The sequence below is a fragment of the Vitis vinifera genome, chromosome 5 (assembly GCF_030704535.1).
Source record: "Vitis vinifera cultivar Pinot Noir 40024 chromosome 5, ASM3070453v1".
NCBI lineage: Eukaryota > Viridiplantae > Streptophyta > Magnoliopsida > Vitales > Vitaceae > Vitis > Vitis vinifera.
Genome location: NC_081809.1, coordinates 5,641,838 through 5,656,573, shown reverse-complemented (window position 1 = coordinate 5,656,573; position 14,736 = coordinate 5,641,838). Strand labels below are relative to the sequence as shown.

The 14,736-nt window shown below is 34.3% G+C and overlaps 3 protein-coding genes across 10 annotated transcripts; 1 reads left to right on the top strand and 2 right to left on the bottom strand.

Annotated features, from left to right (window-relative positions):
* The first annotated feature begins 5,739 nt into the window (after positions 1-5,739).
* On the top strand, positions 5,740-11,279 carry LOC100247679 (probable RNA helicase SDE3). 8 transcript variants are annotated; one of them, XM_059736863.1, is made up of 7 exons: positions 6,183-6,442; positions 6,535-6,626; positions 6,742-6,823; positions 6,956-7,755; positions 7,862-8,035; positions 8,670-10,121; positions 10,891-11,279. In XM_059736863.1, exons 4-7 carry the CDS (start codon positions 6,985-6,987, stop codon positions 11,125-11,127), a joined length of 2,634 nt encoding a protein of 877 aa, XP_059592846.1. In that variant the 5' UTR covers positions 6,183-6,442; positions 6,535-6,626; positions 6,742-6,823; positions 6,956-6,984; the 3' UTR covers positions 11,128-11,279. The 8 variants fall into 8 exon arrangements, with proteins under 8 accessions (XP_010649928.1, XP_019075771.1, XP_010649927.1 ...); XM_010651624.3 differs by lacking the exon at positions 6,742-6,823; XM_010651626.3 differs by lacking the exons at positions 6,183-6,442; positions 6,535-6,626; positions 6,742-6,823 and adding an exon at positions 5,740-5,932.
* A 26-nt stretch (positions 11,280-11,305) lies between these two features.
* Positions 11,306-13,181, bottom strand: LOC100252722 (non-specific lipid transfer protein GPI-anchored 25). Its single transcript, XM_002278955.4, has 3 exons — positions 12,635-13,181; positions 11,698-11,775; positions 11,306-11,586 (listed from the first exon to the last, which is right to left on the bottom strand). Exons 1-3 carry the CDS (start codon positions 13,005-13,007, stop codon positions 11,408-11,410), a joined length of 630 nt encoding a protein of 209 aa, XP_002278991.1. The 5' UTR covers positions 13,008-13,181; the 3' UTR covers positions 11,306-11,407.
* A 48-nt stretch (positions 13,182-13,229) lies between these two features.
* Positions 13,230-14,309, bottom strand: LOC100257872 (non-specific lipid transfer protein GPI-anchored 20). Its single transcript, XM_002278938.4, has 3 exons — positions 13,892-14,309; positions 13,703-13,798; positions 13,230-13,563 (listed from the first exon to the last, which is right to left on the bottom strand). Exons 1-3 carry the CDS (start codon positions 14,229-14,231, stop codon positions 13,346-13,348), a joined length of 654 nt encoding a protein of 217 aa, XP_002278974.1. The 5' UTR covers positions 14,232-14,309; the 3' UTR covers positions 13,230-13,345.
* Between the last annotated feature and the right edge of the window lie 427 nt (positions 14,310-14,736).

The window sequence follows — 14,736 nt, the reverse complement described above, 5'->3', positions numbered from 1 at the left end:
AAATACCATATTCTATTAGAAATAGTATCTTTATTCACTAAGATATGACATCCTGATATAGATATATCACCTATGGACTCCCTGTTAAGAGAATTCTTTCGTATGTTTGGTGATAAACACTCCAATGAAAATGAAAGAATCTCTCATGGGTTATAGCAAAGAATTATGGCCAATTCATGTACATTTGTCTCTTTTCTTTCAGCTTTTGTGCCTAACTTTTGATTCCCCTTCTTGTCGGTTGGGAAGTTAAGTTTATAAAAAAGCAAGTAAGCCTACCATTAGGAAGCTAGCAATCTAGGAGGAAAGAAGGTTTAAGTTTAGCAAGGGAAGCGTAAATAAACCTGGCACACTCAATTGAAGAGATCGAATAGATTTCGCATATAAAAAAAATGGGCGGAGGGGAGATTCCACATCCACTGATGAAAAGTGTCGTATTGAAAAATATCCCAAAATTTTAATTAATATAAATCCTTTTTTATAAAGAATATTACATAAAATATTTCTTAAATTGATATATTATTGTAATATTAGTTTCCACATAAAATAAGAAAAGTTGTTATCAATATCTTAATAAATATTTTAGGTTATGATGAAGAAAAAACTGTGAGATGGATATAAACTCATAAAGAATATATAAGATGGATAAAGATGTAAGGAAGAATGAAAAGTACTCCATAAAGTGAAGGGTTCGTGGTTAAGAGTGAGAAAAGATAAGATGTTTTGAGAATCCAATAATTATATCTAGTTTTGTCTTCTATAATATTTTCAATAGTACAGTTGAATAATTCTTTTTCATTAATGCATGTAGGCATAATTGATCGAATCACGTTAAAACCTTGTGTATCATTTGTGTTATTATTTTATTTTTATACTCTTGAATTAGCATGTTTGCAATAAAATTTTTGTTGGTACGACAAATAGTGTCTGAGCCCATGTTGAAGATTTCTAGAAAAGTAAAAGGTTACAAAACATACGAGATAAAGATAAAAAAAAATTTGAATTGAAAGTGGAATCAATTGCTCTTACGTAAGGATGTGATACAAGTGTATAATGGAAAGATGAAAAATTGATTTGAAATTTGCTCCAAGGAAATGAAATTCCAATACACACTTTACATTAACGGTCAATAAGATCCCCAACACAATGCCCACCTCAATCAGTCAACCATTTCATTTTCTCAAGTCGCAGCGATTGAACGTGGCAAAGTTATCTGCTTCTCTTTACTTTCTTCTGATTCTCAGGTATTTACCTTCGGTAATGGGTAATTGTGAAGCTTCTTTGGATGTCGAAGCAACGAGGCATGCATTGAGATACACCGTCCCTGCTATCCTGGTATTGGACGCATGGTGGCCTTCTGTAAATATACATGATGTTGGAAGTTTCCCATTTTTTGCGTTTGTGCCTCAAAAGATGGTGTCCCTTGTGCACCATTTGAGGGTTGTAATTCTCCTATGCCACCCGCTTTGAGCGATCGTACCCATACCCATGCAACTGCCCTATACTATCAATGGAACATATCCTAACCACGGTGGTAATTTCGGACAGAAATTTAGACAAAAAAATATCAATCAAATAGAAATTGGTTAGATTGAATGGAAATTGAGTAAAACTTATAGAAATATTAAGAAAAGTTTTTAAAAAATAATATTACAATTTTAATCAAAGATATATAGTATCTTTTAAATTTTAAAAATTTTAAAATTTATTTTTAAAATATTTAATTAGTATACAAAATATAAAAATACTCATTAAGAAGATTATTATGATGGTTTTTATATTTTTAATAATAAATTAAATGAAATTTGAAAATAAGATAATTTAAATTTATTTATTTATTTTAATATTTTAGTTTTGCATGAAAATGAGAAAAAGAACATATTATTAAAGTTCATAATATATTTTTATATAAAAATGAAATCTAATAGAAGTATAAAATAAAAAAACATGAGAAATATCGAATATATATATATATATATATATATATATATATATATATATATGTCAAGAAATATCTTTGATATTGGTTAATTTTCAATTGATCAAGATTTTCACCCCTTGTATCAATGTTGAACGATACGTGAAATTTCACTAATATTTCATCAAAATTTTAATCCATGCTTGCAACAAAGCATATTGCCTATATAGTATACATTTTGCAATTTTTGTATACATTAAATTTAAGTAGGCCATAGGCCATGGATTGTGTTGTTGATTAAGAAAAGTTTTAGTTTTGTTCACTTTCATCCTGCATATTACAAATGGATGCTAGGATATCTAGGCTGGCTATTAGCAAGACCTTGTTCTAAATTGGTTGTAGTAGGCCCATGTTCCTAGACTAGTTTAAAATAGGTCTTTTCTCTGAGCCATTTTCTATGACACAAAGTCATCTTGGGCCAGATGGGATCCATTTACACCCCCAAGAGTGTGTTGCATGCTTTCAACCTTATCCTCGAATCTCCCATGCACCCTCCCAATAAACAATCTTTTAAAGAAAAAAAAAAAAGGAAATTAGACAAAGTATGAGAAAAGATGATAAGATACATTGATAACATTCTGACACTAGAAAAAGGAAGTACATGAATCCTTCATTATTGAATGTATTGTTCCTCGTACAACATAGATATGTTTGCTTAATTCAAATTTAGTAGGCCTGCAAAATGTAAACATGATCAAAATTTGTTAGTCCTTTGAAGGTTTTTCTTTCCTTTGTTTGTAATCTAAACAACTTGACATTATGTAAATCCCCGAACAAATCCTTTCAAAACACATTACAATAAGAAAAATATAACAAGGTACCAAAAAGATATGATTAATTAGGTGAAGTCACACATATACATTTTTTGATTCCATGGTTTAAAACCCGAGTTCTGTTTTATTGGTTTATACTAATATACTATGATTCCATGTGACTCTCGTATCATATAATATAATACACATTTCACCACACATAAAAACATTAATTTAAGTTAATTTAATTATTGTCATGCATACAACATCTTAATTTATTTTTTATTCTTTCATTATATTATATATAAATTTTTTTGCTTCATTATAACTTTTATAATAATATTAAATTTTTGATAATTTTGTATTTCACATATTTTTAAATAATTGTTTTAATTAATGGTATGTTCTTTCTAAAAGTTTTTAATTTTTACAATTTTGAGACTTAATTAAACAATGACTAATTTAGAAATAAATAATATAATTATATTAGATTGTGTTCTATTTAATTATTTACATTAATTGAATTTATATTTTACTAGTAGTGTCATTTTTATATAATAGATAATTTTAAATGCAAACAAAATCTTATTACTTTTAGATTATATTTTTTGTCAAAAAAAAATTCAAGAAAAAAAAAATAAAAAATAATTTTCCCATATTTGATTTTTACCATAAAACATACAAATTAAAAAATAATTAATTGACTATAAACCTATTTTTTATTTTTTATTTTTTAATACTTTTTTTTCTTTTATTTATTTATTTATTCTATTTTCTTTCCCTCATCCCCATAACACCAAAAATGAAAAATGAGGGCCTGTATGGTTAATCAACATGACGATGAATGGGATCATACCAGTAGTTTCTACGGCCACACAATCGGCGTCACACTTCATTTCACAGCGGGCATCAGCATTCTCTTCAGATTCACATCGCTTGTGGCAGCTATCAAAGCACGACCCAAATATGTCGACCTCAGCCTCGGTTTTACGTAGATGATCAACTGCTGCAACCACCATGCACACCACCAACAATGCAGCAACGTTGTTTGCCATTCCTTTTATTTTCACCACTTAGTTTTTTTCGCAGGTAATAATAGCTGGGTAGAGGAGAGGAGAAATATAAGCTATTTATTGGGAATAAAATTGGTAAATGAGAGATCAGCCTCAAAAGAAGGTAGGAGCTTCTCCAAGAATGAAGTGCCTCCTTTCCTCAAGGGGGAACTGGACCTTTTGTTTGGTGTATATCTATCTACACATATTGGGTTAGATAATTTAATTTGTGATTTATGTTGGACTTGGGCAAATAAATGTACACCCAAATCTATTTTGGTCAAGCTTGGGTTAGGGGTTTGGACAAACCCCACTATATATGATTTAATAAAAAGCTAAAAATTTCGGACCTTTCGTAAATATTTCATTGAACATGAAGATTATGTTTGATTCTAGAATATATTAATTAAATAAAATGAGATTTTTTTTTATTAAATAAGAAAAAAAGAAAAAGAAAACCAATTCAAAGGGATGAAATATTCCTCACTTTGGAAAACTAACCATTCACATTTTTTCAACTTAAAAAATAACCTTATTCTTTTCTCACAAAAATAACATATTTTTTAAAACACACATGTAAATAATAAAAATATTAAAGGGTATTTATGTTAAAAATTGATTACTCTTCAAGTTCAAAAATAGGAAATGTTAGTTTTACAAATTTGGAATATTTTCATCATTTTTAATCAATTAATCCAAAAAAGAATAAAATATAAGTAAGATGATGGTCAAGTTTACGTAATTTTTAATTATTTTAATTTTTATATAAAAAATTAAATATTTAAAATAATTTATTGATTTAATTTTTTTTATTAAAAGAAAAAAGAAAGAAGCAATTATTAAAGGAGAGAGAAGAGATGCCCCTTACAACTTTTGCTTTTTTTTTTTTTCTTTTTTTCTCGCAATTATTGCATTTATTTATTTGAAATGAAGTAGTCAAAAAGCGAAAGGAAGCTGGATGAAGAGTAAGCATTGAGTGGATGTGATAGAAGAAGTGGAGGATAATTACAGACCATCATACAAATCTGATAAGGGTGTTGCTACTTGCTACATCTAATCTACCAAACCTTTTCCTCCATACGCTTGCCTGAAATATTAAAAAGGGAAAGAGGGTGAAGAGAGAAAAGTGAGTGTTTTTTATAAATATAATAAAAATGAATAAAATAATAATATTTACAAATCAACGTGTGCAACTCATGCTACATCTAACTTGTGATTGGACTAGGAATTGCTGATTCACACTAATTAGGTTCCTATGGATACCTAGGATTTATCAAACAAAATAATAATTTTATAATCTACAAAATATAAATAATATTATTAAATAATAGGTTAGAAGTCAAATATTTCAAAATTTTAAAATAAGTAGGCATAAGCTCAAACTTTAACTGTTAAAAAAAATATAAGAACAATCATTTTTTTTTTTCATTTTAATATCTTTCTATATTTAAATAAAAAATATATAGCACAAGTAATAATAAATAAATAAATAAATAATAATTTATGGGTTTTGGTTTCAACATATGGTAATGTTAGTATTTATTGGATTGATATTTTTTTTATGTAACGCTTATTTTAAGTTTTTAACTTTTTCAAACATTGATATTTTTTAATCAAAGTTAAAATCTAATTAGTTCAATTATTATTCATATCAACTTGAATATCGGGTTAGACTGATCTAATCCATCCAAGTTACAACCCTAAATAATTAAGATCAAGATATAAAATAATAGAAGAACTATAATGTAAAACAATAAAATTTAAATTCATTACATCAACTCGGACACTAGTTCTATTGATCTAACACATCTAAGTTATAACTCTAAATGGTACAAACCAAGATATAAAATAAAAAAATAATTTAAATGCAAAGTAATAAGAACTAAATTTTATAGCTGGCATGATACAATTCGTCCGACATATCAACTCAAATACCGAATTAAACCGGTCTAGCCCATCCAAATCATAACCTTAAATGGTACAGACGAAGATATCAAGCCATGGAAGAACTTAGATGCAAAAACAATAAGACCTAAATTATATAGCTGGCTTGATACGATTCGTCCGTGCTCTTGGATACGTATAGAATGGGTACAGACCCAAAGGTGAGACTTGGGTGGAGCCGGAGGCGCTTCTGTATTTCAGTGTAGGCAGTTAAGTGATACAGACTGTCATCCTCTTCGCTGATTGTTGTTTTGCAGTACGTCTTCTCGTACGTTCCGCATCCAATGGTTTTCTTATGCTTCGTCCCATGCCTAAATACATGATTTCTCTCTTTATATTTTCCGAGGCTACGTTCTCGAAATACAATTTAAATTTCTGGTGATTTGGACCCACAATTTCTATCTTTTCTGTTGAGGTATTTTTGTGCTTTTTTTCTTTTAACTTTTCGTGGGTTGGAAAGAACAAATGGGAAGGTGACACGCCAGATTTAACTTTGTTTATACGCTTGCTGAAACCTGGCAAACGAAACCCTTTGTTTATGAATGTTTGGGGGTGTGAAAAAACCTAAGAGATTGGGATTGGGATGTGTTCAGTCAGTCCATGAAGTGTGTTGCTGAGATAGCGAAGTTTTAGTTGCAAGCCATTTGAGGGTTGTTTTTATTTTTCTTTTCTTCTCCTCAATCTGCATTGGATCATATCTCCTTTTGTTCTGATTTAAGGTGGATTTCCATTCATTTCTTTCATATGAAGCTCCTCTCATCACTTTCACATGTTTGTCTGTTGTAACTGACCCCGGATTATATATGTGTAGTGTGGGATCTCGTTTTGGAAACTTTCGATTGAACTATTGCGGCTTTGGTTTGGTTTGGTTTATTGATTTATGAGGAAAAGAATGGCAATCTGGTATTATAGAATTTCTCACACTTTGTTGATGGTTTACTTGTACTAAACATGACCTTCCATCGGTATAATCTGATGATTGATTGGTTCTTGTTTTTTGGTTTCCATTGTGTTTCAGAGTCTGGGTACAGTCTTAGTTCAATGTGGGTTGTGGATTTTATTCGGATCCCCTTTTTTTTGTTAGAAATGACTTTTCCAGTGTAGGTTTAGTGGATTTTTGTTGTAGATTGGGTTTGCTGTAATTTCCTTCCTGGTAGCTGCAATGTATGTGATTTTCTTGTAAATTATTAAATGGGCACTTACCTTTTGTGGTTTATCATTGAAATTTACAGATTTTAGTTCATATCAGTGTTGATTTGGGATGGCTGCTACTGGGTGGGATGATGAGTGCTCTGTCATTGGAGACAAAGGTGAAATTGGGTTTATTGATTTTGAGAATGATGCATCCGTGTGTGATTACAACCCGAGTGAAGAAGGTCCAGTTGTTGTTTCTGTCCCATTTGCCTTCAAAGGGAAGCCTAAATCAATATTCGTGGGGGAAACTGCTACTGACTGTGTAACCTTAGAGAACACCACTAGTGAACCTGTGGAACTCTGGGCAGTAAGAATATTTGCATCCACTCCTGAGGACTCATTCACAGTTTCTTTAATGGAACCACCATCAGCAGGTGTAGACATCAAATACATTCAAGAATTTCTGGAGTCTTTTTGCTTGGAAGACAGAGTGCTTCAGCCCGGGGAAACTTTGACTGTGTGGGTATCTTGCAAGCCAAAGGAAATTGGCCTGCACACATCGGTTGTGCACTTTGATTTGGGGTCAGACAGGATAGAGCGGGTGATTTTCCTTTTGGCTGAAGATAGGGTTTCACAATCTTTGGCCCCAAACAAGCCATATTCAAGAGGCTCAAGAAAGAAGGTGTTTAATGTGCAGGAATATGTTGTGGGTTCACGACCTGCAAGACCGAATACCCGAAGTTTCAGATATAGGCTTCCTCAATATGTAATTCCAAATGATGTTAGAGAATTAGTGGAGGGTAAGCAGATCCCTGATACCATCTTAGAAGGCCTAACAAGAGACAATTATGAATCTTACTTCAAAACTTTACTGATCATGGAAGAAATTCGCATGGAGGTAGCTTTCATTTGTTGAGGAAATAATAATATGCATAATGATATAAGGTTCTTTTTTTTCTCTTTTTCTTTTCTCTTATCTCTAAAGTTGATTATTTTTGCTCCAGGAAGACATGAGGAGCTATGACATGGAGCGTGTGACTATGAGGAGGAAGGGGACGCAATTCTTGACCCTTGAGGTCCCTGGCCTGGCTGAGAAAAGACCTTCACTTGTTCATGGGGATTACATTTTTGCCAAGCTTGCCTATGAAGATGAAAATGATTTGAGTCCTCCATATCAGGTTCTTTTCCTACTTATGCAGGGTGCTTATATCATTTTTAAGGATTGAAGCATCTCAGCTTGTATAAACATTCTACTTGTAGGAAAAAACTTACACATCATGCTTCTTAGACATGTATCAGATGTTGCCATCTGAAAATGCGAACCATTATTCTTCATAGTGTTATTATTTTAGCCTTTTATAAAAAATAGAAACAAAAAGGGTTATATGCATTAGAAGTAATGTAATTCTAATATTATATAGGATGCCTAGGAAATGTAGGTTTGAAGTTGTTCAGTTGGATGACCCTATAAACTGTGTAATAAGTTTGCTTTTTGATGTTGTTATTGGTCTATATGCTGTGATTTCCAAAGAAATGTCATTAATGACATGGTCAGGATCCTCTTAAATTTGATTTTCCACTAAAGGGATCTAAATTTGGTATGAGAAAATGAAGGTTTTTGCCTTCCACTTGTGATTCATGTTTAGCAGACAAATAAATGTACCATACACGAATACACTTTCTAGATGATCATGGATGAACTCCAGCTGTTAGATTATGGTTTGTTTTATGCTTGTTCACTTGAGTGTAATATTATTAGTTTGTCTGTATCTTTCCCTCAAAATGTAAAATCTTGAATTGGTTGTTGTGTAGGGTTTCATCCATCGTGTTGAGGCTGAACAGGTGTACTTGGGTTTTGCCAAAGAATTCATCTGGCATCATACGGATGAAAGTCTCTACAATGTAAGGTTCACTTACAATCGAGTGAATATGAGAAGATTATATCAGGCTATAGACTCTGCAAAAGGGTTAGAGATGGATCTCCTCTTTCCTTCTGATTCTAGAAGGAGACTGATCAAAGCAACTCACATGGTCCCTATATCTTTTAATCTCAATGAGGAGCAGATTTTTTCAATTAAAATGATACTTGGCTGCAGAGGGGCACCACCTTATGTGATCCATGGCCCTCCAGGTACAGGTAAGACTAAGACAATGGTGGAAGCAATCCTCCAGCTCTATTTGACTCAAAAGAATACTCGCATTCTAGTCTGTGCACCTTCAAATAGTGCTGCAGACCACTTATTAGAACGACTCCTTGCTGAGAAGGCTGTGGAAGTACAAGGGAATGAGATATTCAGACTAAATGCAACTTCTCGCCCTTATGAGGATATGAATCCTGACTTCATTCGTTTTTGCTTCTCTGAAGACTTGATCTTCAAGTGTCCTCCACTCAATGACCTCAAGCGCTATAGGATAATTATTTCAACTTACATGAGTGCCGCTCTCCTTTATGCAGAAGGTGTCAAGCGGAGCCACTTCTCTCACATTTTATTGGATGAGGCTGGCCAAGCTTCTGAGCCAGAAACGATGATTCCTCTATCCCACCTTTGCCAGAGGAAAACAGTTGTTGTTCTTGCTGGAGACCCAATGCAACTGGGTCCTGTAATTTACTCCAAAGATGCAGAGACCTACTGCTTGGGAAAATCATACTTGGAGAGGCTTTTTGAATGTGAGTTTTACCACAAGGAGGATGAAAACTATGTAACCAAATTAGTTAGAAACTACCGATGTCACCCAGAAATCCTACATCTTCCCTCACAGCTGTTTTATAAAGGGGAACTGATCCCGTGCAAAGATGATAAAAGTTCCTCCATGACTTGGGCTGAAATCCTTCCTAACAGGGACTTTCCTGTTCTTTTCATTGGCGTCCAAGGCTATGATGAAAGGGAAGGAAGCAACCCATCGTGGTTTAATAGGACTGAGGCAAGTAAGGTGGTGGAGATCATTAAGAAGCTTACTATAAGCCAGGATCTGAGAGAGGAAGATATTGGGGTAATAACACCATATAGGCAGCAGGTACTCAAATTAAAGAAGGCCCTGGAAGGTGTTGATATGCCTGCTATCAAGGTTGGCAGTGTTGAGCAATTTCAAGGACAAGAGAGGGAAGTTATTATTATATCTACCGTCCGATCAACAATTAAACACAATGAGTTTGACAAAAACCACTGTTTGGGATTTTTGAGCAATCCCAGAAGGTTTAATGTGGCTATTACCCGAGCTAAATCGTTGCTTATTATTATTGGAAATCCACACATTATCAGCAAGGTATCTCTCATCCTTTATGAGCTCCCCTTTTCAAGGATGGTCTGTATATTCAAAATAAAATCCATGCAATGCTTAATGATGTTGATAATGAATGCATGCAAATTAGCAGACAAGGTGGGAATAGATTCCCCAGACTAACTCAAGCCTTTAATGCTGGAGTTCCTAAAAATTGTAGAACTTGATTTGAATTAAGTTCTTAAAAATTATATTTATGTTAGTGTTCTTAAAAATGGTAGAATGTGATTAAGATTAATTTTTATCACAAGAAAAAAAAAATTCTGGTTTTATATCTTTCAGGGCTATATATCTTTATGTTGTTTCTTGAGAGGGTATAAAAAATGATGCACATATGGTAAAATTGCAGATTTTAAGAGAATATATAATGTTCACAGTTTAAGTGTACCATAACTTGATTGAACTATGCTTGCCTGGGCAGACCCTGAAAGTATTGCTTGCACTGCTGACTGCTTCTCATGTACTTCGCCGTTGAGTATGGAAATGAGTGCTTCAAATTTTGCTCTTTACATGACTTCTCTACTCTCTTTTTATGATTTTCTTAGAGTAGAACATTGGAAGAAAATAAAGCTAGTGAAAAAGAAATGAAGCTAGTTAAAACAGTGGCTCCTATGAACATAGACAAATGTTATACCTTGGTTTTGGACCACAAACTCATGTCTCAAACTTCATGCCATTGTTCAGTGAAATATAATGTATTGCTAACAGGTTCAGTTGTTTAGATCTGTAATGTTCAGTGATTTGCATTCTGCAGGATTTATATTGGAACAAGATTTTATGGCATTGCTCAGACAATGACTCCTACCAGGGCTGTGCTCTTCCTGAGAGGCAGGATTTTGTTGACAAGGAACCTGTGCAGTTCAGCTTCAACCATGAAGAAGAGAACCCTCAACCCTCCAATGAAGTTGAAAGGGGTGAAGAGCCCTTTCAAGCAGAAGAGATCCCTAAACCTGTTAAGGATGAAGCTGAATGGTCTGATGGTTGGAAGTAAACTCACCCATCACAGCGAGCAACTTGTGAAGGGTTTTTTTTGTTTCTTTTGAAACTGATTATATGTCTTTGTATTTATTTCCATTAAATAGGTGATGTAACTGTCAGTGAAACAGCATTTGGGGTGATTTATACAGGGGGATCTTTCTCTCATTCTATGAGATTCAAGCAATTATTGTTTCAATTTGCAGAAATAATGTATCACAATTGTGAAAAGCTTGTGGCAGTAGGATGCTCTTTCTACAGGAAATCTATCTAATTACTTGAAAGGTCATGTAGAACTAAAGGTAAGCTTGGATAAGAACAATGACAACAATGATTCCTTGTTGAAACCAAATTCTAATTATGTCCATCTTTTCTGGTTGCACTGATGAGTTTGGGGGTGAGCTTGGCAATGTTGGTAAATGCCCTGGAGGTTCTGCAGGGAAGCTTGGAAAATGAGGTGGAGATTTAGCAGGAGCTGCAAAACAGTTTGGAAAATTTAGTGTCCCACACCATGATGATGATTGTCAATGCTTCAATTTTCCATGTTTTCAAACACAATAAAACAGGCCACAATCAGCCCTCTTACCTGAATCACTAGTAGTGGGAGGTTGCCGTCCAAGCCCTGGACCCGTTGTGCCCTGGAGGGGAGGCAATGCTGGTGACCCTGGTACAAAATCAATTCAAAGAAAGCGAATTAACATTTTGCTTTTTATGAGAATGCATGCTATTTTTAAATAAAGAATAGAAAAACATCACAGCTGATTTGGAACCATTTTTAAGAATCAAAAAACAGTTTTTGAAAACACTTTTAAAAACCGTTCTCAATTGTTCTTGAAAACATTAATTTTATTTGCAAACTCAAATGTAAAAACAGTTTTCTCGACTTATTCTCTATGAAAATATTATGCACTTACATAAAGTTTAAAAGTTTTTTTTTTTCATCACCCTCTTAACAAAATAATTTTTTCCCTTCCTTTGAAACCTAAAATTTTCATTGTATACTAGAAAATTCAAATTACAGGGGGAAAAAAAAGTAGAGATGAAAATATATATATATATATATATATATATATATTTAAAATTAAGAAATTATTTCAAATTTATTTCACTTATTTTTTTCAGTAAAAGATTAATAATTTTAAAATATAAAATATTAATAAATTTTAATTATATTTAATTTTCTATCATATTTTTTCCTAATGAAATCAAATATAAGAAAATCATTTTTTTAACCAAATATAACCTTTTATATACATATGTCGTAATCATCAAACTAACCTGCAAATTTTCTTCCTAATTCAACAACATATCATCTAATTTATATTAAAAAAATAAGAAATATTTATACATGCTATCTTTTTCTGTTAGGTTATGGCAATTTAGCACTCAAATTGGGTTAACTTTGACCATTAGCAGCATTTTTTTGAGGAAAAAAAAACAAATTCCAAAATTTTGTAACATAGCAAAAAAATTATTAAAGAAAAATACTAAGAAAAGATAAGAGGTTCAAGAATCCAAGAAACCTATGCAGAAGGATTCAAGAGAAGCGTTCCAGGCAGAAGTGGCGTTTCCAGGAGGGCAAAGAGAAGAAAGAGCGAGAAGTTTCGTGGCGTTCAGAGGAAAGCCCAAGATCAGAGGCTGCTGGATAAGGTAACAGAGGCAGGCGCCGTCAGCGCTCTCAAAAGCCGAGGAAAACACACCGCAGCACTGCGAAGAAGCCGACGACGTCACATTGTTCGGTGGTGACGATACGAATGGCAGGCATGGAGAGAATGCAATCAGCTCTCCGGCGCAGCCTCCCGCCGGTAACTGCGCCGCCGTCGAGCACAGGGCGATCATTGTGAGAAGCAGCAATGAAATGATCGCGTTGGAATGAGCTGGAGAGGTAGAGTTCATTGCTGGTTTCTTTTATCTTTCTAAGATTTGTTTGCTTCCGGGGAAAAGTTTCTGAGAGAGGGAGAAAATGAGACTCTTCTTTCTAATTTGGGTTAAATGTAGTGGCCGTTAAGTGTTTGTAAACGGTTTGGCGGGAGATGAATGTATTTTCCAAAAGTACCCTTCAGTTTCTCATAATTTGACTTTTGATATGCAGCGGATATTAGATTAGGAGTAAGTATTATACAAAAGAATCCCGGTTTATTTAATGAATGAATACAAATAAAGCTGAAAGCTCTCTGTGAGCCCAAAACAATAATCACTCCCCTGACACAATACTAAAAGATACACACGACAACCTAATAGTACATGATGAATATAATTCCAAGTACAAATAGCACAAGAGATGGTGAGAGACTTTGAGGACGATTTCCAGCTGATGGGGTCAGAACTGGGCGGCTTCCTGTAGTTGTGGTTGGGGCATCGGAATCCACAGTAGGAGAGTCTGGAGTCAGAGACGGAGTTGTGTCAGATCCCGGTGCTAGAGCTGGTGATGTTGATCCAGGCACAGAAGAAGCTGTCCAAAAACAGAGACCAAAACAAAGCGATTTAGTGATTATAATCGCCATGATGCTTAGGTAAGGCCAGACAATAGACGATTATTAGCCCCTGAAATGGCCTCTGGCCATGGCTAATCTTCTAAGTGTGTAGATTACCTTTAGGACTAGGTCCTGTAGGAGAGGGAGTGGCTTGAGGAGAGAGTGTTGGTCCAAGTGCTGCAGGGCCTGGAGCGGGAACAGGCGCACCAGTTGCTGCAAACAAGTAGCGAATTTTAAAATTAGCAACATAATTAATTATACCAAAGGAACACCCAGAAAGGTAATGCGAACTTAAGGAAATTTTACCTTTGCATTGGACCGGCACACTAGCCGTGTTACAAGCACGCGGGAGGGAGATAGCGAGGGTTCTGTTGATTGGCATTTGGAAGGGAACACTTCCAGTTACAATGAGGCACAAGCAGTCCATGCTGGTGCTTGTGAGGGACCTGAGCGCATTGCAACAATCCGCGGTTGGTGAAGTTCCATTGCCACTGCTATTAGTAACAAAATTTATGCAAGGGGTGAAGCTGGAAATCATCGAAGCAGAACACGAGGTACTGATCTGTCCTTGAACTGGCATAATCACAACCATCAGAGCTATTGCCAGTGTTGAAACCAAGCACAGAGAAGACTTGAAGACCTCCATATTGGCTCTCTTTGGTTTTAGTCTTGGACTTGCAGAGGCTTTAGCAGTGCGGGAATCTATGGTGTTGAAGAGAGAAGTGGTTTTTGAAAAGATGAGAAATGAGGGAATTTATAGAAGTGGAGGGAAAACGGTAGATTTGAGGTGGGTGTTGGAGCTCAACTACTTTAACTAACTTTATGAAGGAAAAGAGTGTTAGGTGGGTGTGGCTTATTGAACTTGCCACGTACAGAGTTCCGTTGAAGGATCCCATGTTGACTTTGGATTTCAGATCACATCATTGAATAGACCTGTATTAAATCTATGAACAGGCATAATGCTTCTGATGGAATAAGGCCTTTGCTTTGTTATGTAATATTTTGTAGCTTAAAATATGACCAAAGCATGTTAATCTCATAGTACGTGAAGTGACTCATTAGTGCCATTTTATTTAAATAAGTCCAATTCTTACCTCATGAAGCCTGTTTAGTTTACCAATACCCCACAAATGGAAGGGGTGGCTGACGAG

Coding starts and splice junctions, on each gene's coding strand:
- LOC100247679 (XM_010651626.3), top strand. CDS start 6,985: ATGGCTGCTACTGGGTGGGATGATGAGTGCTCTGTCATTGGAGACAAA. Junction 7,756..7,861: donor TGGAAGAAATTCGCATGGAG/GTAGCTTTCATT, acceptor TTTTTGCTCCAG/GAAGACATGAGGAGCTATGA. Junction 8,036..8,669: donor ATTTGAGTCCTCCATATCAG/GTTCTTTTCCTA, acceptor GTTGTTGTGTAG/GGTTTCATCCATCGTGTTGA.
- LOC100252722 (XM_002278955.4), bottom strand. CDS start 13,007: ATGAACTCTACCTCTCCAGCTCATTCCAACGCGATCATTTCATTGCTG. Junction 11,776..12,634: donor TCTTGAATCCTTCTGCATAG/GTTTCTTGGATT, acceptor ATTTTGTACCAG/GGTCACCAGCATTGCCTCCC. Junction 11,587..11,697: donor TCCCACTACTAGTGATTCAG/GTAAGAGGGCTG, acceptor ACTGTTTTGCAG/CTCCTGCTAAATCTCCACCT.
- LOC100257872 (XM_002278938.4), bottom strand. CDS start 14,231: ATGGAGGTCTTCAAGTCTTCTCTGTGCTTGGTTTCAACACTGGCAATA. Junction 13,799..13,891: donor TGTGCCGGTCCAATGCAAAG/GTAAAATTTCCT, acceptor ACTTGTTTGCAG/CAACTGGTGCGCCTGTTCCC. Junction 13,564..13,702: donor TACAGGACCTAGTCCTAAAG/GTAATCTACACA, acceptor GTTTTTGGACAG/CTTCTTCTGTGCCTGGATCA.